The 26,262-nt window shown below is 37.8% G+C and overlaps 1 protein-coding gene across 1 annotated transcript in view; it reads left to right on the forward strand.

The window, feature by feature from the left end:
* The window catches only part of LOC140740481 (dynein axonemal heavy chain 5-like), a 189,958-nt gene that overhangs the window by 158,547 nt on the left and 5,149 nt on the right, over nt 1–26,262 (forward strand). The window contains exons 69-77 of the mRNA XM_073069662.1: nt 123–313; nt 1,381–1,502; nt 10,093–10,245; nt 11,956–12,201; nt 12,801–13,020; nt 16,463–16,668; nt 19,342–19,545; nt 20,479–20,694; nt 22,831–23,043. Of these exons, the coding sequence (XP_072925763.1) occupies nt 123–313; nt 1,381–1,502; nt 10,093–10,245; nt 11,956–12,201; nt 12,801–13,020; nt 16,463–16,668; nt 19,342–19,545; nt 20,479–20,694; nt 22,831–23,043 (1,771 nt within the window). The remainder of the gene's footprint in view (nt 1–122; nt 314–1,380; nt 1,503–10,092; nt 10,246–11,955; nt 12,202–12,800; nt 13,021–16,462; nt 16,669–19,341; nt 19,546–20,478; nt 20,695–22,830; nt 23,044–26,262) is intronic.

Consider the following 26,262-nt stretch of genomic DNA (forward strand, 5'->3'; position numbering starts at 1 on the left):
GTAATTGGATTCAGTGTTGTAGTTAATTTCCTCTATCTGCTTGTCACTGATTTTTATATTAAGTCTATGTATTTTGTATTTAATATAGATTTTTAATTTCTGTCCTAAACAAATTCCACCAGATCTATCAGAAGTCCATTCACCAGCAAGAGAACACTGAGCATCATTGATTATATGACATATGAAGTCTATGCATATACAGCTCGTGGACTGTATGAACAACACAAATTCCTTTTCACGCTACTGCTCACATTGAAAATTGATATGCAGTGCCACAAGGTTAAGCATGAAGAATTTTTCACTCTCATTAAAGGTAATTCATTTGTAGTGAATTTATAACTTTAAATAAAAATTGCTAAAATGTTTTTGTGACTGCCACATATTTAATTTCTAAGGAGAGTGTTTACTATGTTGTATCTTACCATATTTTTGTCCAAAATCAAAATACAGTCGATGCCATAAATTTGAAATCAAACAGAAATTGCTCACATTAGGAGCAAGATGAAAGGGAACCAGGCGCTGTGAAGGTGAGGCACAAAACTAGAATGGCTGATGATCCAAAATGATTGAATACTCTAAGAGCTGAAAGCTGTACTATGCCTTGATATAAAATGAGGTGGTGTTCCTTGACCTTGGGTTGAGCTGCACTGGAATGGCATAAGAGGTCAATGATCGTGCGGGTTGGAGTGAGATAGAGATTTCAAATGATAAGCGGCTGAAAATTCTGGATCATGTTTGCATACCGATCAGCAATGTTCTGCAAAGCAATCGCCCCGTACAGTCCCCATGACCAATATAGTGACAGGACGCTGAAGCAGGGACCCAATCACAGACCAAGTACTATGCACACTGTGATATTTACCGAATAGCAAACACCAAGGGGCAACAAAATCAGCGTCAAAGTTCAGGCAGAGATCAAAAATTCCAGAGAAATCCAAAAACCAGAATCAGGAAACAGTCAGAATTGATATTCAGACAGACAGAGTGCAGATACAAATGCTGGAAGACTCAGGAAAACTCACTGGCACAATCTGGCAACAAACAGGTGAAAACACAGGACGGAAATACACTGAGCAATAAACAGAGGCAGATGATAGGTGGAGCGCGATGAGACACAGGTGGCAGCAATACAGGTAATAATGAGAAACAGGTGAGAGTTAGAGTACTCAGTAATACAGGGGCCGGAGTAGAGCATGAGAGGGGACAGGAGCACATGGCAATACAAAACACAGAATGATGGCTGGGGGAAGACACACAAAAAGACAGAGTTCAGTTGGAGGTACTGACATATTGTTACTTCACTGACTCTCTGATAAATTTATGATGATTTTGATTGTTGGCTGCATGTAATATGATATATGTCCTCCTATGTAATTTTAGGTGGTGCCTCTCTGGACCTCAAAACCTGTCCCCAGAAACCTGCCAAATGGATACTTGATATGACTTGGCTTAATCTAGTTGAACTTAGTAAACTCCACCAATTCAGAGATATCCTTGTTCAGGTAATGTACAAGATAATCAGTTGAGTGCCACTGAATGCACCATTATATATTGAGTAAAATACATCTATTATTAAGCTTTGGCTGCATAATTAGGCAAATGCTGAAGTATGATATGCAATGTGTGTAAAATCTTTTGATGTGGTTAACTGAGCAGATATTCAATTAAATCTTCAATCATAGCTGCACCTCCTAACTTTAATTTTCAGAGGCTAAATTGGAAAATGCAACAAAATGGGTGCTGGCTTTGTAACATGTGATTAATTTGCACCTGTTCAACCTAGTGCAGAACATGCATGAAATTTGATAGGTCTGCTTGTTATCATAATTACAGCATCCAACCACTTCTACCTGTGCAGTTGACTGTATTGCAACATCATCCAACTGCAAGATTTAAACACATAGTTTTATCTAAGGTGCAGCATTCAACATCAACCTTCACCTTTTAAGTGCAAGGTCTGTTGTAACTAAAGTGAGGCTGGTCCTGTTGGGTACATTTATTGAGAGAAAAGACTCTCTCCTTTTCCAGTTTAGCACAGCAGCTTTTTGCCACCCCTGGGAATAAGCCTGACCTTGACGCCTTTCCAATTTGCCAATGCACAGTATGGTGTGCAGAAGCAATTGGGCCAGGGTCTCAAAGGCTCCATGTCGATATGCATAAGGGCTTCTTTGGGCCTGGAGATCTAAGTTTTTGAAGAATGACAGTCTGGAGAGTTCCCATGTGTGCCTTCTGATGCCTCCTCTAAACCTAGTCCTCGCTACTGTTTAATTTATATAGTGTCTCACAGAACAACCCCATCTTCGAAACCCTGGAAGGTTTATATTGAAGGACACTTCCACAATTGTGCTGGCATGTGAACCACATTGTCAGCATTCTCCTGTAGATGTCTCCTTAAATTCATCAGGTTCAGAGACATTGTGCTTCAATGAAACTTGGAGATTTTTCCTTTACATAAGAGAGATAAATTATCAATATGGTTTGCTCAAGACCTTGGTAACACCGTATAAAATGTGCACGATTGGAACAGCTTTGGAGTAACCAGTAACTAATGGTGTACCTAGAAGGTGTTAGATCCACTCAAATTTAGATCTGCCTGTGGTGAACTACATATACCTGTCTGGACTGCTCCTGTGGCTCCTCCCACAGACCCCTGCTGACTGCTCCTGTGGCTCCTCCCACAGACCCCTGTATAAAGGCGACTGAGGCCTGTTGCCCAACCTCATTCCCCAGGATGTAGTGTTGTTCATTCTTCCAGTCAATAAAAGCCGATACCTCGCTTCCTACGTCTCAGCGTGAGTTATTGATGGTGCATGACTGCCAATGACAATGTGCTTGCTGCCTGTGAGTTTAAGGATAAACATTTGTTGGAAATTAGGCTAGAATGTGGAGCATAGGACCATGGACCTAGAATCTGGGATTACAAGAGGAAGTATCATGTAGTTAGCATTTAATCACCAACAGTGGCAGAATGTATACTGTATTATAAGTGGAATCAAAAATCGCCAATTGTTTGTTACCTGTCATGGTGAGGGCCATCTTAAAGAAAGTTGAAAGGATATCAAAGATATGGGAGTCAGCAGGAGACGCTCATGGAGTGAGCACTGTTTCAGATTCGCTTCATAACCTTTACTTTTTTTAACCTATGATCACCCTTATTTAACTTATTTTTACCTACACCAAAAGATTCTTGCTACTTTTTTGGACTTATCTTTAAGAGTTTATTGTGAATTTTTGAAGAAATGAATACAGAAATGGCTCTTAGATCTAAAGGGCGAGAACCTGGGAAGGATCCTAACGGCAACGGGAAGAAAAAGAAGACTGATCCTAAGGGCACTGAATTGACTTATGAAATGTTATTGGAGGTTTTAAATCAAAAATTTGAAGAACAATGACAAATTTTTAAACAGGATATAAAGGCTTTTCAAGATTATATGGATAAGACGGATTCAGTAGTTAACCAGCAGCAAGTTCTAATCGCAACTTTGCAAGAGGACGCTCGGAAGCGAGACTTGATAATTGAAAAACTGCAGCAGAACTTACTTTCAACGATTAAACAGGTGGAAACACTTAAAGCCAAGTGTGTCGACTTTGAGAATCGGTCCAGATGACAGAACCTACGCATACTTGGTCTCCCGGAAGGTATTGAACAAGCGGACCCCTCGAAGTACTTTGCTCAACTTTTAAAGGATGCGTTCCCTTCTGTATTCCCAGACAGTCCACCGTTACTCGATTGTGCTTACAGACTTATGTGTTGATCACCAAGTGCTTCAGCTAAACCACCGGTTGTAATTGTCCGATTTCACTATGTGCATGTTAAAGAGCAACTTATTCATGTGGCTCAGCGTGTAGGGATGGTCAAATTTCAAGATCATAATTTTCGATTAGTAGAAGACTTTAGTCCAGAAGTAATGAAGGCAAGGCTTCTTTTTAAACCTCTGATGTCCGAATGTTATGAGAAAAATCTAAAACCTGCGCTCTTATACCCTGCGAAGCTCAGAATATCGCCTCCGAATGCACCACGGCGTGTTTTTCTTTCTACATCTGAAGCGAGAAGCTTTCTGAATGAGAACTTCCCTACTGCTACGGATTCTCATTTCTAATAAATGAGTGATTTTGATCGTGCAAGATGGTTTTTATTTCCAAAACCAGATTTTGTTTCTGGCTATTGGTGTAGGTTTACTCTATATTATACTCTAGTTAAAGTTTTTTTTTGACATACTAATCTTTTTATTCAACTTACTTCAACCACTGTACTTTATTTTTGGTCATTATTATTAATCCTTCGAAGGTGAATTTTTTTTACTAAGATGGCGGTTTCTTCTCAAATATTTTTGGCTTTTTTTTTGATTTCGCCATTTTTTTTTCTCTCGTCTTCTTCCTATAATGCATTTCTTATCACAGTTTAAATTTTTTTTGGTTTGTTTGGGTTTTAACCCGATTTATAAGTTACTAGTGATTATATTCTTTTTGGTTTTTTTACTACCAATTATATTAAGAAGTTTGGTTTTAGTATAGTGATTATTTTTTTAGAGTTTGGGTGGATCTTTTTTTTTATCCTTTATATACGGAGTTGTCTTCTGCTGATATGGGGGTAGATTTAGTTTCATCTTTCCTTTTTCCCAGCCTATCCCTGGCTGGGGTGAGAGGTCTTTTTCTAAATCTTATGGTTCTTACATTAGTTTTTTCATTTGGGCTGATTTTGAACTACTAAAATGTCCGCGATGTCGTCACTTCTGGGTCCGCCCCTTATTTTTGTTCCTCTTCCGGGTGCATGAGTTCATAATTTGGTTAACCCTTTATATACCAAAGGGTTGATTTCAGAAATATGGCTCAGACCATTAATTTTGTCTCTTGGAATACTAATGGCTTAAACCATCCGATTAAACGGAAAAAGATTTTCAAAGTATTCCAAAGACTTAATGCTCATATTATTTTTGTACAAGAAACTCATGTGAGGAAAGAGGATAATTATCACTTTTTTAGGTTTTGGAGGGGGTCAACAGTATCATTCAAATTCAAATGCCAAAGTAAAGGGAGTTTCAATTTTTATTGACTCCTCTATTGCATTTGTCCAACATGATATCTTTTCGGATCCGAATGGTAGATTTTTGTTAATTACTGGCTTACTTTTTAACAAAAAGGTTGCTATGGTTAATGTTTATGCTCCAAATGTGGATTGTCCCGATTTTTTTTTAAGTCCTTATTTACTTCTCTACCTAATCTAAATGAATATAAATTAATAATGGGTGGTGACTTTAATTGTTGTTTAAATCCTTTGATGGACAAATCTATATCTACTCAGACTTTACCTAATAAGTCGGCCACTTGTATTAACTCTTTTTTGACTGATAATGGAATTTTTGATATTTGGAGATTTCGGCATTCTAAAGACAAAGAGTTTTCATTTCTCTCACATGTTTATCATTCCTACTCGAGAATTGATTACTTTTTTATTGACTCTTGTTTTATTCCATCGGTAATTGGTTGTAATTATGATATTATAGCCATCTCTGACCATGCTCCATTAAAACTTTCTATTAAATTTACGGATACAGCTTCTAGTGCTAGACAATGGCGATTTGATTCTACCTTACTGCAAGATCCAGATTTTATTAAATTTATGAAGGAACAGATCGATTTCTTCTTTTCAACTAATTCCATGGAGGATATTTCTTGTGGAACACTTTGGGACACTTTTAAAGCATATATATGTGGACAGATTATCTCCTATTCTGTTGGTCTGAGAAAACGCATCAAGAAGGAAACTCTTTTATTGGTTGATAAAATTAAAGAGATTGACAAGAAATATTCGATTACTCTTAGTAAGGAGTTTTACAAACAAAGGGTTGAACTTCAAATGGAACATAGTTTATTACTTACATCTTCGATTGAAAATCAATTAATGAAAACCAGTTCTGATTTTTATATACATAGTGATAAATCAGGTAAACTGTTAGCTAGTCAATTGAAGAATGCTTTGGTTAAACGTCAAATTACTAAGATCCGTCAGCAGAATGGGGATCTGACAGTTAACCATGATGAGATAAATAAATCATTTCAAGATTTTTATACCTCCCTGTATCATTCCGAATTCCCTCATGATCGTAATACCATGTGTGATTTTCTTGGGAAATTGAATTTTCCAAAATTATCATCAGATGATCTTTCAATATTAGAAACTCCTATTACGGATGCAGAAATTAAAGGGGTTATTTCCTCTATGAATTCTGGGAAAGCACCAGGTCCAGATGGGTATACAGTAGAATTTTAAAAATGTTTTTCTGCTACTCTTTCTCCTTGGTTATGCAGGGTTTTTGAAGAAGCAATTAGATTGGGCAATCTGCCACAATCTTTTTATAGAGCTTCCATTTCTTTAATATTGAAGAAAGATAAAGACCCTACTGACTGTGCATCCTATAGACCAATATCTTTATTGAATGTAGATTCCAAGATCTTTTCCAAGTTACTGGCATCCAGGCTGGAGAAGGTATTACCCCAAATTATTTCGGAAGATCAAACCGGTTTTATTAAAAATCGCTATTCTTTTTTCAATGTTAGGAGATTATTGAATATTGTTTATACTCCTTCACATAGCACTTCAGAATGTGTCATTTCATTAGATGCGGAGAAAGCATTTGATAGAGTTGAATGGCCATACTTATTTAATGTGCTTGAGAAGTTTAATTTTAGTCCGACATTCATTTCTTGGATTAAACTGATATATCATACTCCAGTCGCCTCGGTGCTTACTAACAATCAAAGATCTCCCTTTTTTCGTTTATTTCAGGGTACTAGACAAGGCTGTCCTCTTAGTCCATTATTATTTGATATTGCTTTAGAACCCTTGGCTATTGCTATCAGAGAATCACAGAACATTTTTGGCGTTAATCATGAGACAGATATACATAAGTTATCATTATATGCAGATGATTTATTATTATTCATTTCTGATCCTGAGAAATCCATTCCTGCAGTTTTATCATTATTGGCTCAATTTAGTGATTTTTCCGGGTATAAATTAAATCTTAATAAGAGTGAATTGTTTCCTTTAAATAGACAGGTTCCTATTTTTGGAAATTTACCTTTTAAATTAGTTAATGACTCTTTTATTTATTTAGGGATTAAAATCACAAAAAACTATAAAGACTTATTTAAGGTTAACTTTTTACCCTTAATTGATCAGATTAAATGTTTGTTTACTACGTGGTCACCACTATCTTTATCTCTGATAGGTCGGATTAATGCTATCAAGATGGTTATTTTACCCAAGTTTTTATTTATATTTCAAGCGGTACCAATTTTTATTCCGAAATCTTTTTTTGCTAATGTTGATTAAAAAATTTCCTCATATATATGGCAGAATAAAAATCCTAGGTTAGGTAAAATATATTTACAGAAGGCAAGGAAGGAAGGTGGATTGGCATTGGCTAATTTTAGATTTTATTATTGGGCAGTTAATATCCGATATTTGATATGTTGGTTAAAGGATTGGGATATATCTTTTAGCCCTCATTGGGTGAACCTGGAAATTAAATCTGTACAAGGATTTGTATTGGGTTCTATTTTAGGGACTTCTCTTCCCTTTGCTCTTTCTAAATTGCCGAAACGAATTGACAACCCGATAGTTAAACATACTTTACGTATATGGTTTCAATTTCAGAAATTTTTTGGGTTGACTCAGTTTGTTTTAAATATTCCTATTGTATCCAATTGCTTTTTTAAATCCTTCTATTATAGACCAAGCTTATTCAGCTTGGAAGACTAAAGGATTACTACGTTTTTCTGATTTATTTTTGGATAATTGTTTTATGTCTTTTGAGCAATTATCTAATAAATATAATTTGCCTAGATTTCATTTTTTTAGATATTTACAGATTAGGAATTTCTTAAATACTGTGCTTCCTACTTTTCCAAATTTTCTGTCTTCAGGTAATTTGGAGAATTTGTTTGAACTAAATCCTTCTCAGAAAGGGCTAATATCAAAACTTTACAATATAATTATGAAGATACGTTCAGAGCCCTTCTATAAGACTAAAAATGATTGGGAAAGAGAACTTAACCTTACTATCCCTATTGAGAATTGGGATAAAATTCTTCAATTAGTTAATACATCATCTATATGTGCTAAACATTCATTAATACAGTTTAAGGTTGTGCATAGGGCTCATATGTCCAAGGATAAATTGGCTCATTTTTATTCCTATATAAATCCTATTTGTGACAGATGTCATTCTGAGATAGCGTCTTTAACTCATATGTTCTGGTCGTGTCCGCTTTTGAAAAAATATTGGAAAGACATTTTTGATATTATTTCTGCGGTATTGAACATTGATTTACAACCTCATCCTATTACTGCAATTTTTGGTTTACCAATGATGGACTCACTCCATTTATCCTCTTCCGCTTGTCGAATGATTGCATTTCTTACATTAATGGCTAGAAGATTTATTTTGTTGAATTGGAAAGAAATTAATCCTCCTACCGTATTTCATTGGTTTTCTCAAACTATGTTATGTTTAAATTTAGAAAAAATTAGAAGTGGTGTATTTGATACTTCTATGAAATTTGAAAAGATATGGAGACCATTTATTCCATATTTTCATATGATGTAATATGACCCTGGTCCAAGCCTATTTGCTTTTCCAGTTTTGATTTTATATTTGTTGAGAGGATCGGAGTTGATGACACTGATGATTTTGTATTTTTGTGAGATATTATAAACAGCCCTTTTTTTCTATTTTTTCTTTTTCTCTTTTTTCTTTTTTTGTTTTTTTTTCCTTATTAGTTAGATTATTAGATTAGTTTTTTTGCATAATTTTTTTTCTTTTTCTTTTTTCTGTTTTTTTATTAAATATTATGATATACCTAGGTTTGCCTTGTTTATTTGTATATTGTATCATCCATGATTTGGGAATACTCATTTATATGTAATCATTGCTTATGTATTCTTTCATGTTCAGTTGAAATGTGTATGTTTGTAATCCCATTATCTATGTATCAATTTTATTTTGTTGATATTAATAATAATAAAAAGATTGAAAAAGAAAGGATATCAAAGATATCAGAGAAGTATCCCAGTGTTGTGATCCATGTTGACATTTGTGCTTATGACCCAAGGGATGCATGTAGAAAAGAATAGACAAAAAGTACTGCTTGCAGAGCAGGAGAAGTTAGGAGCCAAGTTAAAGAAAAGGACCTCAAGGATTATCATCTGAATCACATACATAGAGATTAACCATTTAGAAATTCGAGCATGTAGTTGAAGCAGTATTGTGAAAAAGAAAGGTTCCATTTTGTTTTCTGCTAAGCAGGTCTTACCTGAACCATATGGGACCCAGGTTGTCTTTGAGCAGATAAAAGGGGCATTACAAGAAACTAGTAATCGGGGGAAAGAATCTTGCAAGTGATAATAAACACCAAAAAATATAATTAGGAAGGAAAAGGAAAATGGATTTCTCCTGAAAACAGTAATGATATAAATTAAAATATGGTCAGATAAAATGAGTTGAGCAATAGTTTATCCCAAAACTTAACAGTCATAGAAGTGGACAGCAGAGGAAACATCATATTGAATGAATAAGATAATGGTAACCACAGAATTTCTATTCTAAAGTCACTCAAGCGAATAGGTGTGAGTTCTTAATATTGACAGATTTGCCTTTCAGCTTTTTAGCTCCTGAAGCTGCTGTTCAAGTTCATTTAATCTACACAGTTAACAGTTGCTTAGGTTTGGGAGTCTTGATTTTACTTAGAGGACAGGCACGAATGGAATTGTATTTTTCTTTTATTTTGTTAAGCGATACAGTACAGAGTAGGCCCTTTCAGCCCTTTGAGCCAACACCCCTCACCCCCCAGCAATGCTGCAACTCTAATTAACCCTAACCTAATCATAGGTCAATTTATGATGACCAATTAACCTACTCCGTATGTCTTTGGACCGTGGGAGGAGACCAGAGCACCAAGGGAAACCCCATGCATTCCACAGGGAGGATATATAGACACACCCCACAGAATGACAGCAGAATTGAACTCTGGAACAACCTGAGCTGTAATACTGTTGCGCTAACCTCTGTGCATTTATGACACTCGTAGGTTGGTCGAAATGAGAAGCAATGGAAAATCTGGTTTGATAAAGATGCCCCGGAAGAGGAAGTGTTTATGCCTGATGGTTACCACGAATCACTGGACTGCTTTCACAAACTCTTATTAGTCCGATCCTGGTGTCCAGACAGAACAATTGCACAGGTGGAGATTTTGCAAATAACAACTGATTGATAAGTGCTTTTTGTTGTGTCTGTTCACAACTAGGTATCAATTAAATAAAAGCACGCACATGGGAGATGGCTTTAACTGATGTATTCACATTGCAGCGAGAGAGAGAAAACAATGCTCCATTTGCCACACATCAGCACTGACCCCATCTTCCTGACGCCTTAACAGTGATAGAGTTCCCCTTGTCCTTACCAACCACCCTACGAGCCTCTGCATCCAACACATCATTCTGTGCAACTTCCACCATCTCCACTACAGACATCTTTACCTTCCTCCCTCCCCTCCGTTTTCCGCAGGAAACCCTCAGTCCATGATTTCCTTCTTCATTTGTCCCTTCCCACTAATCTCCCACCCAGCACTTATCCACGTAAGTGGCCATACCTGCCCATTCACCTCCTTCCTCACCTCCATTTAGGACCCCAAATAATCCTTCCAGGTGAGGCAACACTTCACCTGTGAATCTGCTGGGATCGTCTATTGTAATCCTGTGTTTTTGATGTGGCCTCCTCTACATTGGTGAGAACTGTTGTAAATTGGGGGACCGCTTTGTTGACCACCTCCACTTCATCCACCATGAGTGGAACTTCCTGGTGGCCAAACATTTTAATTCTGATTCCCATTCCTGATCTGACATGCCAGTCCGTGGCTTCCTCTTGTGCCATAATGAGGCAACACTCACCATGGAGGACCAACACCTTATATTCCATCTGGGTAGTCTACAACTTAATGGCACCCTCCCCTCTTCTTCTATTCCCCACTCTGGCCTCTTACCTCTTTTCACCTGCCCATCACCTCCCCAGTGCCCTCCTCCTTCCCTTTCGCCCATGGTCCACTCTCCTCTCCTATCAGATTCCTTCCTATCCAGCCTTTTACCTTTCCCACCCACCTGGCTTCACCTATCACCTTCTAATTATCCTCCTTCCCATTCCCCCCACTTTTTTTATTCTGGCATCTTCCCCCTTCTCAATCCTGAAGAAGGATCTCGGTCTGAATCTTTGTTCATTTCCATGGATGCTGCCTGACCTGCTGAGTTCCTCCAGCATTTTGTGCATATTGCTTAAGATTTTTTAAATATTTGTTTCATTTCTTACCAGAAAACATCTGGTAAGTGAAATAAGTATTGAGAATATAATTGTTTCTGATAATCTTCCATGGTTGTGTTGCACAGTTTATTTGAAAAGTGGCTTGAATCTCAACCGACTGACCAGAGGCAAGGTGAATATGCTACAAACTCATCCAAGGTGATGACAATTGATGATACTGTATGTAGCTGTGTTTTAAAATCAATAACCTCAAGCCTCTTGACCACGATCATTTAATTCTGGAAATACTCTTAGCTCTTTACAGAGAGTGACTTGACTCTCTTTATGGTACACTGTCCTTTGAGGCATTTTTCCATTGGACTAATGGGATCCCAACCTGGAGTCCACAGATCCCTTGGTTAATGGTAAGGCTCATTGCCATAAAATAGATTGGGAATCCCTGGACTAATAGAAAGCTGACAGTCTGATAGCGATGTTTTCCATAGACTCCATTACACTTGTATTCAGGCACAGTGAAACTGCAGAAATATTTTCATTTGTATTGAATTCTTGGCCACTCACTAGATAAATCCACAAAATGGATACAAAATACTTGCCTTTTAAAATAAAAATCATCAATCATTCTTTTATTTACATACAGGCTCATAAATATATCACCGACTCTATGGGAAAGAGGTATATGGAAAGTGTCAACTTGGACCTTGAAAAGAGCTGGGAGGAATCTGACCCTAGGACCCCTCTCATTTGTTTCCTCTCCATGGGATCTGATCCTACAGACCGCATCATTGCTCTTGGAAAGAGATTGAAAATTGAGACTCGAAGTGTGTCCATGGGCCAGGGCCAAGAGACACATGCACGCAGGTTGCTGCAGCAGGCCATATCAAATGTAAGAAGAATATCAATCATTAAGTTATGTACAAACCTCCTCATTAAATGTCCTGCTTGGCGGCACAATAATATCAGCTTCAGACTCCGGAGCGAAGGTTCCTGAGTTCGAATCCAAATCAGGTTGAGCGTTGATGTAGCAACTTGGCCTCATAAAAACAAGATTAACTTGCTATGGAAACACCGTAAAAGTCGGTGCCCCGATAACTCCACTGCCGAGTTAAGGGCTATTTTTCTCCTCTTCTTCTTCTTCTTCCTCCTCGTTAAAGTACCAGAGATTTAAATAGTCGTAGAAACTATGTTTGTAGTTCCAAGGCATATTGAAACTTCAACATTAGATACCACTGAGAATTGGGTATATTTCCAGTCTCTTATTGGATGAGCTCCTGGAGCTAACAGCTCAGTGATGAGAGTTGATGGGTAGAGACTTGGCACTCTACCAAGGGAAGTGCAAAAACCAGGAAAAATATCAATGTAAAAGATTAACACATGAAGAGTACATTATTATCTGTTCACAGCTGTAACTAAGTATTATTTTTATTGTGTTTTTAAAAAAAATCAAATGCAATGAAGTTAATTGCCTTTGTGATTCCTTCTAAGGGAGGTTGGGCTTTACTGCAAAACTGCCACCTAGGACTGGATTTCATGGACGAATTGATGGATACAATTACAGAAACTGAGACTGTTCAGGACTCATTCCGACTTTGGATAACTACTGAGGTCCATAAGCACTTTCCTATTACTCTACTGCAAATGTCGATAAAGTTTACCAATGAACCACCTCAGGGATTAAAAGCTGGATTGAAACGCACTTATTCAGGTAGAAAAGTCAGTTACTAGATTAGCACAGTAGCAATTGTACAATTTAGTTATGTCATGTGACTGCAAGCAGATGAAGACTGGAAACAGATTAAGACTGAAGAACTTTTTAATTGGCTTCTTGTCTTCTCCTCTTTAATTATTCAGTCAGATGTTTTCATCGCGTCTGGAGAGCCAAGAGATCCCAAATATATCTTCCAAATTTCAGGCACAGAAACTTTCACATTTAAATGCTTAAAATAATCTTTTGTTAATCCAAGAAATAACAACAATTACACTGGCAGTCCTTTTAAATTAAAAGTGGTCAAGTGAATTATTTGTAGAGGATGAATTGTAAATAATTGGAATTTGACCTGCAAGTTTACAATCTAGTACAGTATTCACTAATCCCGTCATTGCCTTTCACATTTGAAATAAAATACTTAGAATGGAATATGATAGGAATTTATCTACAGGGCTTTCAGAATAAATTAACAGAGGAAGAATATTTAATATTAGGATCAAATAGTTAAACTTAATTTCATATCAAGATGGTGAAAAGATTTCTCATTAACTAATAGACTTCATGGTCATTATATGGAAATTAAAAAGAGTAATATCCAAAGGCAGTTGATAAATGTAAATATGTTTCTCCTCATTTACACCTGCCTACTTATTCTGAAAGTCATTTCTCCATTTCCTTTCACTGCTGTTCTCACTACCCTTCGCTAGTCATTATTGCTACATTTTCCGTTGTTGCTTGTAAATCTCCTTGCACCTCCACCAAAAATAAAGATAATGTACTCAAGTATTAACATATTAATATTTTGGCATCTTTGTATCCTTTGCTAAAACCTGGCTTGATCTTTGTAATTACTGTTTCTGGTTTTACCCTGGTCACTGAGCGACCTTGAAAATTGCTTTGTGAATAGTAATTAAGGGTGGAAATTCAAGATTCAAGATCGTTTAATGTCAGCACACAATTGTAAAGGAGAACAAAATAATTGTTACTCCGGCTTTAATGCAGCATAAAAACACACACACAATACGTAAAAGAACAATAATAATATTAAAAACATAATAAATATAAATACATAAGCTTATTCATAAATTGATTGTATGTCCATAAAGTGACGCTAGGCACAGGAGAGTCTATACATGAGGTGACTGACAGAAAATGATATAGTTGTGGTTGCTGGGGGTATGGAGGTGTTGATCAGTTTTACTGCTCGGGGAAAGTAACTGTTTTTGAGTCTGGTGGTCCTGGTAGCTTCCTCCCTGATGGGAGTGAAATAAGTAGTCCATGACTAGGACCAGGTATCCTTCATGATGTTACTGGCCCTTTTCTGACACCTTTCTGTATATATATATCCTTGATGGCAGGTAGGCTGGTGCCAGTGATGCATTGGGCAGTTTAATCTTCCCATTGTAGAGCCTTCCTGTCCGCTGCAGTGCATTTTCCATACCATGCAGTGATGCAGCCTGTTAGGATGCTCTCTACTGTGCATCTATAGAATAATGCAAGTATACGGTAGATGTGCAATCCAGCTCTCTTCAGCCTCCTCAGAAAGTAGAAGCTTAGGTGAGCTTTTCTGATTGTGTAGAATGTGCTCTGGGATCATGAGAGATAGTGAGAGATGCGCACTCCCAGGAGCTTGGAACTACCTGCACTTAACTATCACTTACAAGCTGGCCCATTGTGTTTATCTGTGCTGTGAGAAAAAGGTTTTCAGCTATAGTTACGGTCAAATTATGATTGGGTATTCAATCAAGCATTAAATTCAGTTCAAGGCTTCTGGCCATAACTTTAAGGATCCTCACACAAGGGACTTAATTTCCAATCTCACTAATATTCATATTGCATTATCTCTCAGCATGTATTATATTGGCTCGGATCACCACACTTGACAGCAGGCATGGAGAATTTTCAAACCTCCCTCCTTCCCATCTGGAAGGACATATGGAGATATAAAATGAGCAGAAATAGTCTGATCTCAACAGTATGGCTAATCAACAGTCTGTTTATATGTGTAGATTTATGGCATTTATTTTAGAGCTGAAGACTACGATGGGCCTGATAATGTTGAAAAGTAAAGTAATATTCCTGTTAAGTGGAAGTTACTATCAAACGTGACAATTTTTTAATCTACATTTCCAGAAGGAAAAAACCTTATAGCTTGCTGGGCTGCATTAGCGAGCAGCCAGGCATTAACCATATTGGTTTGACATGAACCATATAGAATGACAGATACCAGATGTGACTGGGGCTTCCGTTTTCTTTTGATAGCACATGCTTTATTTACCAAGAACATATTAAAAAAAGAATGTGACAAGTAAAGATGTTATTGAATAACTAACTTCATGCCAAAACCTTGCAACTGAAATTAACTTTTTCTATGTATGGTGTGTTTTAAAAACTTTATTTGTGTGCACACAGCCTCATTTTTTTTGTTCTTTGTTTTCATCTTTCTTTTGTGATAGCTGTTACCATGATAACCATTTGTCATAGGGAAACTGCTCTGTGAGAATGTCTGCCAGTGAAACAAGAGCTGCAGAATAATTAGGTAAATTCTCAAGAGCAAAAATGTGACAGACTGAAGGTTTATGTTTCAAAAGCAGCCAATTTTAGTGCCATTCACTTTAGGATCAATCCTCACAAAATTATTCAACTTATTGCTTTAACTTCCAGACATAAATATGCCAAATATTTCCAATATCCATTAAACAATTCCAATTTCATGTCTTGCTTCTTCCAACTCCCAGATACCAGGCCATCCTCACAATCCTCTGTGAATCTAAACTGCACATGCAATCATCCTGGGTTCTTTGGATCATTCTTGCCTAGTATTTCCAGATCTCTGGACTTCCTTCTGTGTTCCCAGAATCTCTCCTCACTTTCTTTACTAATATTTACAAGACACTTCTAGATCTTCCCTAAAATGGAAACTTGTATGAAAGTATCGGCAAACCTCCTTCAAAATAAAGTTTCCCTTGCCATTGTAATTAGATTACATAAAATAAAAAATGCTGATACATTATTGTAATTAGATGTAATTTTGTTAACACTTGCTATGGTTAATACCATAGGAAGCATGCTAAAATACAAAATGCTTCAAGCTTCAAACATTTTTACAGCAACAAGGCTATTATAAAACTATTTTAAAGTTGTCCAGAATGACTACCCATCTTTTGTTCCCTTTGATCACTGAGAAAGTAGTCCTACTCAAATGACCCCTGGATAAAGGATATAGCTAAGATGAATCAGTCACTAATTGACCATGGATAGACGTCATTTATTTCAATTAAACACTATAAACTTAAAGATACAGACAAATAACACATAGAGCTGCACTTTAGTAGCAATATAATAAGGACTTTATATTATGATATCCCCTTTCCTGTTCTACCTACTATGAGGATCGTCAAGGGAACATCAATGCATTTTTAGTTTTATTATTTTTAAGGTATCACGCAAGACCAGCTAGAGGTCAGCAACATGTTGCACTGGAAATTCATGCTATATGCAGTAGCTTTCCTTCATTCCACTGTGCAAGAAAGACGCAAGTTTGGACCTCTTGGGTGGAATATCCCTTACGAGTTCAATCAAGCTGATTTAAATGCCACAAACCAGTTTCTGCAAAACCACCTTGATGATCTGGATGGAAAAAAGGTACAAGGCACTGTCACAAAGTTGATTTTCTGACATTGACTTTCATAATTTTGAATCAAAGCTTTGCCAGTGTTCATAAATTCATGGTTGTTGCTTGGGCAAATAATTGGTTCTCATTTCTGATCATCTAAACCCAACCCCATACTTGCTGGTGATTAGTTATTGAGCTGTGATGCAGTTGTGTTCTAGAATGCAGAACGCAGAACAGTATAGCATAAGAACAGGCCTTTCAGCCCACAATGTCTGTGCTAAACGTAATGCCAATTTAAACCAATCACATTTGCCTGAACATGGTTTGTATGCCCCTATCTCCTGCCTGTTTGTGTGTCTGTCTAAATGTCTCTAAGATGTTGCTATCGTATCATCTCCCCGGTAGTGCATTTCAGACACCTACCACTGCTTCACAAATGACCTTTAAACTTTCTCCCCCACTCCTTAACTCTATGCCCTCTAGTATCTGACATTTCCACCATGGGGAAAAGACTATATACTCCACCATTGCCTCTCACAACTTTATATACTTGTATCAGGACTCTGCTCTGCTTTGTTTCTGACACTCAACAGAAAGCTGCAAGTTCGTTCAACCTTTCTAATTTATATCTACCGGTAATTCACTCCAATCCAAGCAACATTCTTGTGAACCTCTCCAAAGCCTTGTAATGCAGTGACCAAAACTGCACAAAATGCTCTGAATGTGGCCTAACCAATGTTTTATAATTGCACCTAGAAATTGCCTAACCATTAAAGGCAAATATGCAATACATCTTATTAACCACTCTGTCCATTTGTGTTGCCATTTTCAGAGAGCTATGGAATTGCATCCCAAGATCCCCCTGTACATCAGTCTTCCTAAGGACCCTGCCATTTACTGTATGCCTTCCTCTTAGATTTGAACTTCCAATGTGCAACACTGAATTAATTCCATCTGTCATTTCCTTACTTTCCTTGAAAGTTGATCTATAGCCTGTTGTAAGCTTAGACAACCATCCTTACTTTCTATAACTCTGTCAATATTTCCGTTCATCAGCACAACTACATTTTTATCCAAATCATCATATTTATATATGTGTCTATAAAAATCCCTGCACTAATCCTTAAGGAACACCACTGGTCACAAACCTCTAGTCAGAAAGCACCCTCCATCACCACCCTTGGTCCTGTATGGTCAAACCAGTTTTGAATCCAGTCTGCCAAGTCTCTGTGGAACTCATATGCCTTAATCTTCTGGATTAGCCTGTCACAAGGGACCTTGTTGAATGCTTTACTGAAATCCGTGTGGTCAACTTCCACTGCTCCACCCTTGTCAGTCATCTTTATCACCTCCTCAAAAACTCCATCTAGTTTTTCAGACGTGATCTCCCCAACACAAAACTATCTGACTATTCATTATCAGTCCAGATTTGAGAAAATCCTATCCCTTCGAATCTGCTTCACAAATTTACACAAACTACTGATATGCAAGGCTTAATGGCCTATAATTTCCTAATTTGTTTTTGTGCCCTTTAAGAAAGGAACAACTTTGCCTATTCACCATTCCTCTGGGACCTCACCTGTGACTAAAGAGGATACAAAGATCTCTGTCAAAGTCCCCGCAATTTCCTCTCTTGCCTCCCTGATATCAACATGCCTTAAAATATCAGCATATCCCTCTCTCTACCCATTATCCTCCATGACTCCTTGGTGAAAATATACATTTTAGTATCTTGCTCACTTCCTCAACCACAAGCATAAATTCTGTTCTCTACCTTTGAATGGCCCAACCCACTCCCTGGCTACCCTTTAATTTTTAGAGCATGTGTAACATGTCTTGTGATTCCCCTTAATCTTACTCACCAAGGAAAAATAGGACAGGTTTATAAAATCATAACTTAAAATTAATGTCTGCTTAAAAATTCATAGCATGTTACCATGGGAAAGCACTAATATTTGTAGTGTGATTCAATCAAAATATATCAATTAGAGTGTAGGGTTTTAAACTAAGGTTTGCAGCCACAATAAGGTCTGGTTATATAGTGTGTTCAATGTATTAGGCACTCTAGGGTACTTTATAGAACAAAACTAGACACTAAGTCATATAGGGAGCTGTTAAGGCATATAACTAAAACCTTGGTCAGAGTTGTAGGTTTTAAGGAACTGCTTAGTGGAGGAGGGAGAAGAACCCTTGATGGGAGTGTTTAAGATGAGGACTTGTGTTTCAAGTGAGAGCAAGGAGGTTTAGAAGAAGACTGAGGGGAATTTGTTTTTTCACATGGAAGATGTTTAGATTCAGGAATATATTGGCTGAAGAGGTGGTGAAGGGAGATACTTGCACAGCATTGAAGAAGCCAGTATCTAGGCCACTACTTGAATTGCCAAGGCAGGGAGTTTACAGACCGAATGTAGGTAAATGGGATTAGAGTAGGTGGACATTTTTCTGTGCTGTATGACTCCATGACTCTACTTTTGGGAATTTCTGTGGTGTTCTATTCTTCCATGCTATTTTCTAACACAGCATGTCAGTATAAGTTGTATTTGCATTGTGTACCATTACTTACCAACATTTCATTTCTGTAACCATGTTGTTCCAAAAGCATTTTTCATCCCCCTGTTATCTCCAGTTTTTGCCACCTGGCTTTGGGGGATTAATTGGAAGATTATGTACTCACCTTGGAAAAACTTTTCGCTGTTCAATAGGGTGTATCATGGAATACAGTTCACTACATGATTGGAGAGATCCAGTATGGAGGACGTGTCACAGATGATTATGATAAGCGACTTTTAAACACACTTGCTAAAGTGTGGTTCAACGAAAATATGTTCAAACCAAATTTCTGCTTTTACAAGGGTTACACCATCCCGAACTGCACTACACCAGAACAATATATACACCACATTCAGGTTTGCTTTATGTATATTTAACAGGTAATATATGTACTATGTTATATGATTTTCTGTACCTTTCAGTTCTTTAAGAAATAAATTAATTTGTATAGAATAATATTTTTAAGTAGTAAAATTTCATGTTGGCTAAATGTGGGTATGCTTCCATTTTCCTTATAAAGGGCAAAGTGTGCCAGATCTGATATGAGCAGGAGGAGGCCACCAGACCCCTCTGCCATTCTATGTGATCATGGCTGATTTGTCACGGGCTTTAACTACTCTTTCGTGCCATCTGCATAGACCTTAATCTGCCAAAGTTCCTGCTTCCTTTTAAAATTCTTCCAATGCTCTATCTTCCACAACTCTCTGTGATGGAGAGTTCCAGAAATTCAGCACCCTCTGCAAGAAAGAACTTCTTATGTATCTTATTTTTAATTAATCAACTCTTTATTTTATAATTATGCCCCCTCATTTTAGATACTAGGTTTTTCAACAGACATTTTGCTATGCCTCATTAGGAACCAATAAAAAATTAATTTGATTTTATAGATACAATGAATAAATTCTGAAAAAAATGGTGCACATGATTGATTTTAAATTAAAATAACAAAGTCTCTCCATCCGTTGACCCTGTTTCACCATTTAAACAAGTCATGGCATACACCAATTCTATTCACCTGCTGAAGAACCATCATCCTTGATACTTAGAAACCTGTCAGTTACAGCCTAGAGAATTTTTATCACCCCCTCCTTTGATGAAGCTCTCAGAAATGGCACATTTATCTACAAATACCCATGTGTGCTCATTCACCAGCATGGCACTTACAACAAAGTTGTGATGTTGTCATTTGATCTACCTGCAGAAATTCTCAGTCTAACCTCTGACCAAAAAAAAATATAAATAAGCTGGAAATTCTGCCTGTAGGTTAAACGTGTTTTGTGTCTTACTAGAATCTACCATCGTATGACACACCAGAGGTCTTTGGCCTTCACCCGAATGCTGATATCACTTATCAAAGCAAACTTGCCCAAGATGTCCTGGATACAATTCTTAACATCCAGCCAAAGGACAGCTCATCAGGGGAAGGAGAAACACGGGAGACTATCGTTTTGCATATAGCTAATGACATGTTGATGAAATTACCCCCTAATTACATAGCTTATGAAGTAAGTGGCATGGGTAATCTTCATTCACTCTGTTCAAAGTGATAATCTTGGGGATTTTTTATGATTAGGGACTAACTGAAATTTTATCCAACATAAATATGTGCAGATCAGGAATTCAGAAGATTCAGCTTGAAAACATTGTACATACATTATGTCATTTGTGGAGTCTGATTACTTAACAAGTACAATAGCATAAATAAGTATGTTCATATTCAGTAACCTTATTCCTGCTTTTCAGTATGATAACAAGTAATCTGCTCAGAATTCATAATATCAATTCTGAAACAAATACATTTCCCTTTCAGTTATCAGTACAACAATATTTAACACAAGAGTTGTAATTTTGGGTTTCTGTTCATACTTTGTGTTTAATTATGATCCTAGTTTTGTATATACTGGAATTGCAGCTTGTTAAAGGACATTATCCTCCAAACATTGGGTGTTTTTCAGGAAATGCTGAGTACTTGAGAAAATAACTTTTCAATTTTAAATTAGCCAAAGTCATTAACAAAATAATGGTTAGAAAAATAAACTAGCCTCAGCATCTATAACATTTTGTCCTCCTTTCAGAAAAGGACAAAATAGTTAATTCACTTTCCGTAGTTTCTATTTTTCTACTAAACCCCTGTAACCTTCTGTATAAGATTTATGGCTGAGGGTTAAGTGTGTTAGCTATGTTTTAAAAGGAAGTCATTTGGCCTGCTTGTCTGAGCCAAAGCTTTCGTGGTCTGGTGTTACTGGCATATATCAGTCCAAGTAAATTCTTTCAATATGACTATAAAGCATCATTTTTACAGGACATGAACTAGCACAAAAATGATGATGGATATTCTGAAAGTGTTGATGTTTTCAAGACCAGTGTGGAAGCCATCAATTGTAGATACAGGGATGGTGGAAAATTTTCCCAGTTTCAGAATCCAGTTACATTGTCACTAATGTATGTCATGAAATTTGTTATTTTGCAGCAGCAGTACAGTGCAATACACACAAAAAAATTCTATGTCACAATAAAAAATAGTAAGTTATCAGAAAAGTAGTGCAAAATAATGAGGCAGTGTTCATGGGCCATTCAGAAATCTGACAGCAAAGGGGCGGAAACTGTTTCTAAAATGTTGAGTGTGGGTCTTTAGGCTCCTCTGGCTCTTCCCTGATGGGGCCCCAAGTCTGGATTAAAGCTAATTCAGATTTCCACCATATTTTACAGCCTGGCTGTCTAATATAATGGATGCCACATCTTCATTTGTGTTTATCCGTTAGTTATTGGCAGTGTTTGTAAAACATCAAGGAGCTTATCACCTGAATAAAAATACAAATGGAAAAACTCATGAGATTGTACAGCATCTGTGGATAGAGAAACAGTTAATGTTTACAGTCTGAGCTCCTTCATTAGAACAGAAAAAGCTTCTTTCCCATTCCTTTCCAGTCCTGATTAAAGGTCTTGGCCCAAAATATCGACCCTCCATGAAGCTGCCTGTCTTGCTGAGTTTTTCCCCCATTTTGTGTGAGTTGCTCAAGATTTTCAGCATCTGCAGAATCTCTTGTGTTGGTGAACATGTTAGTCTAGGCAGCTGAGATGGTGAAAGAAGGTGAAGGGTGAAACAAAGGGAATTGAATCATAAACAAGAAAAAAATTGTAGATGCTGTAAATCCAAGCAACACACGCAAAATGCTGGAGGAACTCAGCAGGCCAGGCAGCATCAATGGAAAAAAATACAGCCAACGTTTCAGGCCAAGACCCTTTGGTCGTCCTGCTGAGTTTCTCCAGCATTTTGTGTGAGTAACAAAGGGAATTTCTTTGATAGAGTGAAATAATAAAACAATGCAAATTCTGTTTTTATTTCAGATTTCTAAAGTCTGCAGTCTTTATGTTTAATATATCCAGCATCCAGAATGGTGAACATATCTCCTTCAGCCACCATTACTAAATAAAGCTGGTTTGAGGCTTTTGGCTGTTACATTGTTCTGTTATACTGTGTGTCTACAATTTGTAATGATTTGTTATATGATAGGTTTCTAATAGACACCCTTAAATGTTTCTGAGATACAGAAATGAGTAAAATTTTTTTGCAGTATTTCTCATTTGCATTTTTTCCACTGCTCTTTACTTGATATTTCAGCTTCCCTTTTCTTACTCAGGTCAAAAACAGGCTGGCAAAGATGGGTGCTTTTCAGCCAATGAACATCTTCCTTCATCAGGAAATTGATCGAATGCAGAAAGTCATTTTGTTGGTGCGCAGCACATTAATGGATCTGAAACTGGCCATTGATGGTACAATTATTATGAGTGAAAACTTGCAAGATGCACTAGACTGCATGCATGATGCCCATGTACCAGTTAGGTGGCTAAAGGTAAGATAAAAAAACTTTATAATTAAACACACTTTTTTGTGTTATTCTTGCATTATGTTTGCAATTATAAAAGATCAGTTAGTTCTTCAACATAATCTTTTTGTCCTGGCCAATGCTTTCATCTATGTTAATTGCTATTCATGAAAAATTTGGTGAAATGATCTGTAGATTGCAAGTTCAAGTCCACATCTTATCTATTACTTGATGCGGTGTACTAATTCATCAACATACTGTGACAAGGTAAAGTCATAACTGAGTTATTAACTATATTATTTATGGCAGTGATTAAAGTTTGGGTGTTAATGCTTTTATAAAAGTGGTTGATGAAAGTTAGCTGTAGTAATACTGTGTCTATTGTTGCATAAAAGATGAAATATGTGTAATCAAAAAGTGAGACTGATTTCACAATGCATAGTGTGTATGAGTGAGTAAGTGTATATTTAAACACTGTACGTTAGGAAATAACTCACCTTACAAAACGATCAAAGAGGCTTGAGATGTACAGTTTTATTGATTAGGGAGTTGAGAGGGAAATTTAGCAGATCAATCAGCAACCAATCTGAGAAGCAAGGTAAATGGGGGATATGTTGTCCCTTTCTTCAAACATTTCTGTGACCAACAAGTTTATTTTGGATATGCCGATGTAAAGAAATGTTCATTAATTATTTTGGCAAGGTTAATCTCAATGCTTATATCTGTTTCTCATGCTTTCAACTGACAACGTATTTTATACAACAGTCTGCGGGAGGAGCTCAGTGGGTCAAGCAGCATCTCTGGAAGCATAGGAGGAGTTATAACACAGGAGAGATAGCCTTTATATAAACAAGTGAGTGAAGTGAATCAGGAGCCGGAGGTGATCATTGGATTGAGAAAAGATGAGGGGTAATGGGTTGGTTGATCCAGGTGGGCAAGGGGAGGGATAGAGTTAGAACATAGAACAATACAGCACAAGAACAGGTCCTGTGTTAATAGAAATATAGAAAACCTACAGCACAATAGAGGCCCTTTGGCCCACAAAGCTGTGCTGAACATGTCCTTACCTTAGAAATTACCTAGGGTTACCCATAGCCCTCTAGTTTTTGAGTTCCATGTACCTGTCCAGGAATCTCTTTAAATAACCTACCGTATCCGCCTCCAACACTGTTGCCAGCAGCCCATTCCATGCACTCACCACTTTCTGCATAAAAAAAAAACAACTTACCCCTGTCATCTCCTCTGTACCTACTTCCATAAAACTGTGCTCTCTTGTGCTAGCCATTTCAGCCCTGGGAAAAAGCCTCTGACTATCCACATGATCAAGGCCTCTCATCATCTTGTACACCTCTATCAGATCACCTCTCATCCTCTGTCGCTCCAAGGAAAAAAGGCCAAGTTCACTCAACCTATTCTCATAAGGCCTGCTCCCCAATCCAGGCAACATCCTTGTAAATCACCTCTGCACCCTTTCTATGGTTTCCACATCCTTCCTGTAGTGAGGCGACCAGAACTGAGTACAGTACTCCAAGTGGGGTCTGACCAGGGTCCTATATAGCTGCAACATTACCTCATAAACACAATCCCATGAATTGATGAAGGCCAATGCACCGTATGCCTTCTTAACCACAGAGTCAAACTGCGTAGCAGCTTTAAGTCCTATGCCACTTCTCAGCCCAGTATTACATCCTATCAATGTCCTGCTATAACCTCTAACAGCCCTCCACACTATCCACCACACCTCCAACCTTTGTGTCATCAGCAAATTTACTAACCCATCCCTTCACTTCCTCATCCAGGTCATTTATAAGAATCACGAAGAGTAGGGGACCCAGAACAGATCCCTTAGGCACACCACTGGTCACCGACCTCCATGCAGAATATGACCCGTCTACAACCACTCTGCCTTCTGTGGGCAAGCCAGTTCTGGATCCACAAAGGATTCCCTTGGTTCCCATGCCTCCTTAATTTCTCAGTAAACATCTATGATGACACTGGTGCATGGAGTACCTTGTCAAATGCCTTGCTGAAATCCATACACGTTATACTGAACTAATGAAATTAATAAATAAATGTCCACTAAACTAATCCCTTCTGCCCACACAATCTGTCCTTGCATTTCCTGCACATTTATATGCCTATCTAAACCCTTCTGAATGCCTCTGTCATAATTTGCCACCACCACTGGCAGTGTATTCCAGACACTTACCACCCCGTGTGAAAATAACCTTGTTTCATACCTCTCCCTTGAACGTAGCCCCCTCACCTTAAAAGCATACCCAACTTGCCATTAACAGTATACTATCCCTGTATGGCTCCATCTGCCATTTCTACAGCCGTGTCTGCAGCTGATTTGTATTCCGTTCTCAGCAGGGACTGGGACCTCTGCAGAGGTCCTCCACCCCACCAGGCTCCACATCCAGTACATCCCCCTTTGTCACTTCATCACAGCAAAAAGATCCAAACACTAGCCACTTTTAATCCCCACCATTTCCCACCTCCTGCAAAGACCATTCCCTCAGTGGTTTCCTGGTTTGCTCATCCCTCCCCATCCATCCCTTCCTGATCCTGGGCTCTTTCCCTTGCAACTGCAGGAAATGTAACACTTGTTCCTGCACCTCCTCCCTCACCATCAGCCAGGGGTTTAAACACATGTACCTCCTCCAACCCCATCTACTGAATTTGGTGACACCAAGTGCAGATTGGACATCAGTCTTCCAGAGCCTTGGAACAACCTTGGCCTTTACAATGCAAACTAAGGGAACAACACTTCAAGTTTCCTCCTAGGGAGCCTACAACTCAATGGGGCATGAACATCAAGATGATAAATTTTAGGTAACCCTCCCCTCCTGTGTATTTTACTTTTTCCTCTCTCTCCTGATCTCCTCCAGTGCTTCTATTTGTTTCCTTTCCCACCACACCCCCAGAACACACTGTTCACCCCCACCTCTCCCCCATCTGGTTTTTGTTTTGTCATCACTTCTTAATCCTTTCCTACCTTATTCAACTTGCCCATCATTCTTCATCCCCTCCTTGGTCTACCAATCAACTCAGGTTTCTCTCCCACCATTGTCCTTCTTGTTATACTGGTTAACTCTCCTTTCTACTCTGTCCCAATGAAAAATTTTGACCCCAAAATTGGAAATTTCCTCTACCCCACAGATGCTGTTCGATCTGCTGAGTTCCTCCAGCATAATGTTGCTTGAGACTCCCACATCTGCATTCTCTTGTCTCCAATTATTTTAT

The sequence above is a fragment of the Hemitrygon akajei genome, chromosome 17 (genome assembly GCF_048418815.1).
Source record: "Hemitrygon akajei chromosome 17, sHemAka1.3, whole genome shotgun sequence".
Lineage (NCBI taxonomy): Eukaryota > Metazoa > Chordata > Chondrichthyes > Myliobatiformes > Dasyatidae > Hemitrygon > Hemitrygon akajei.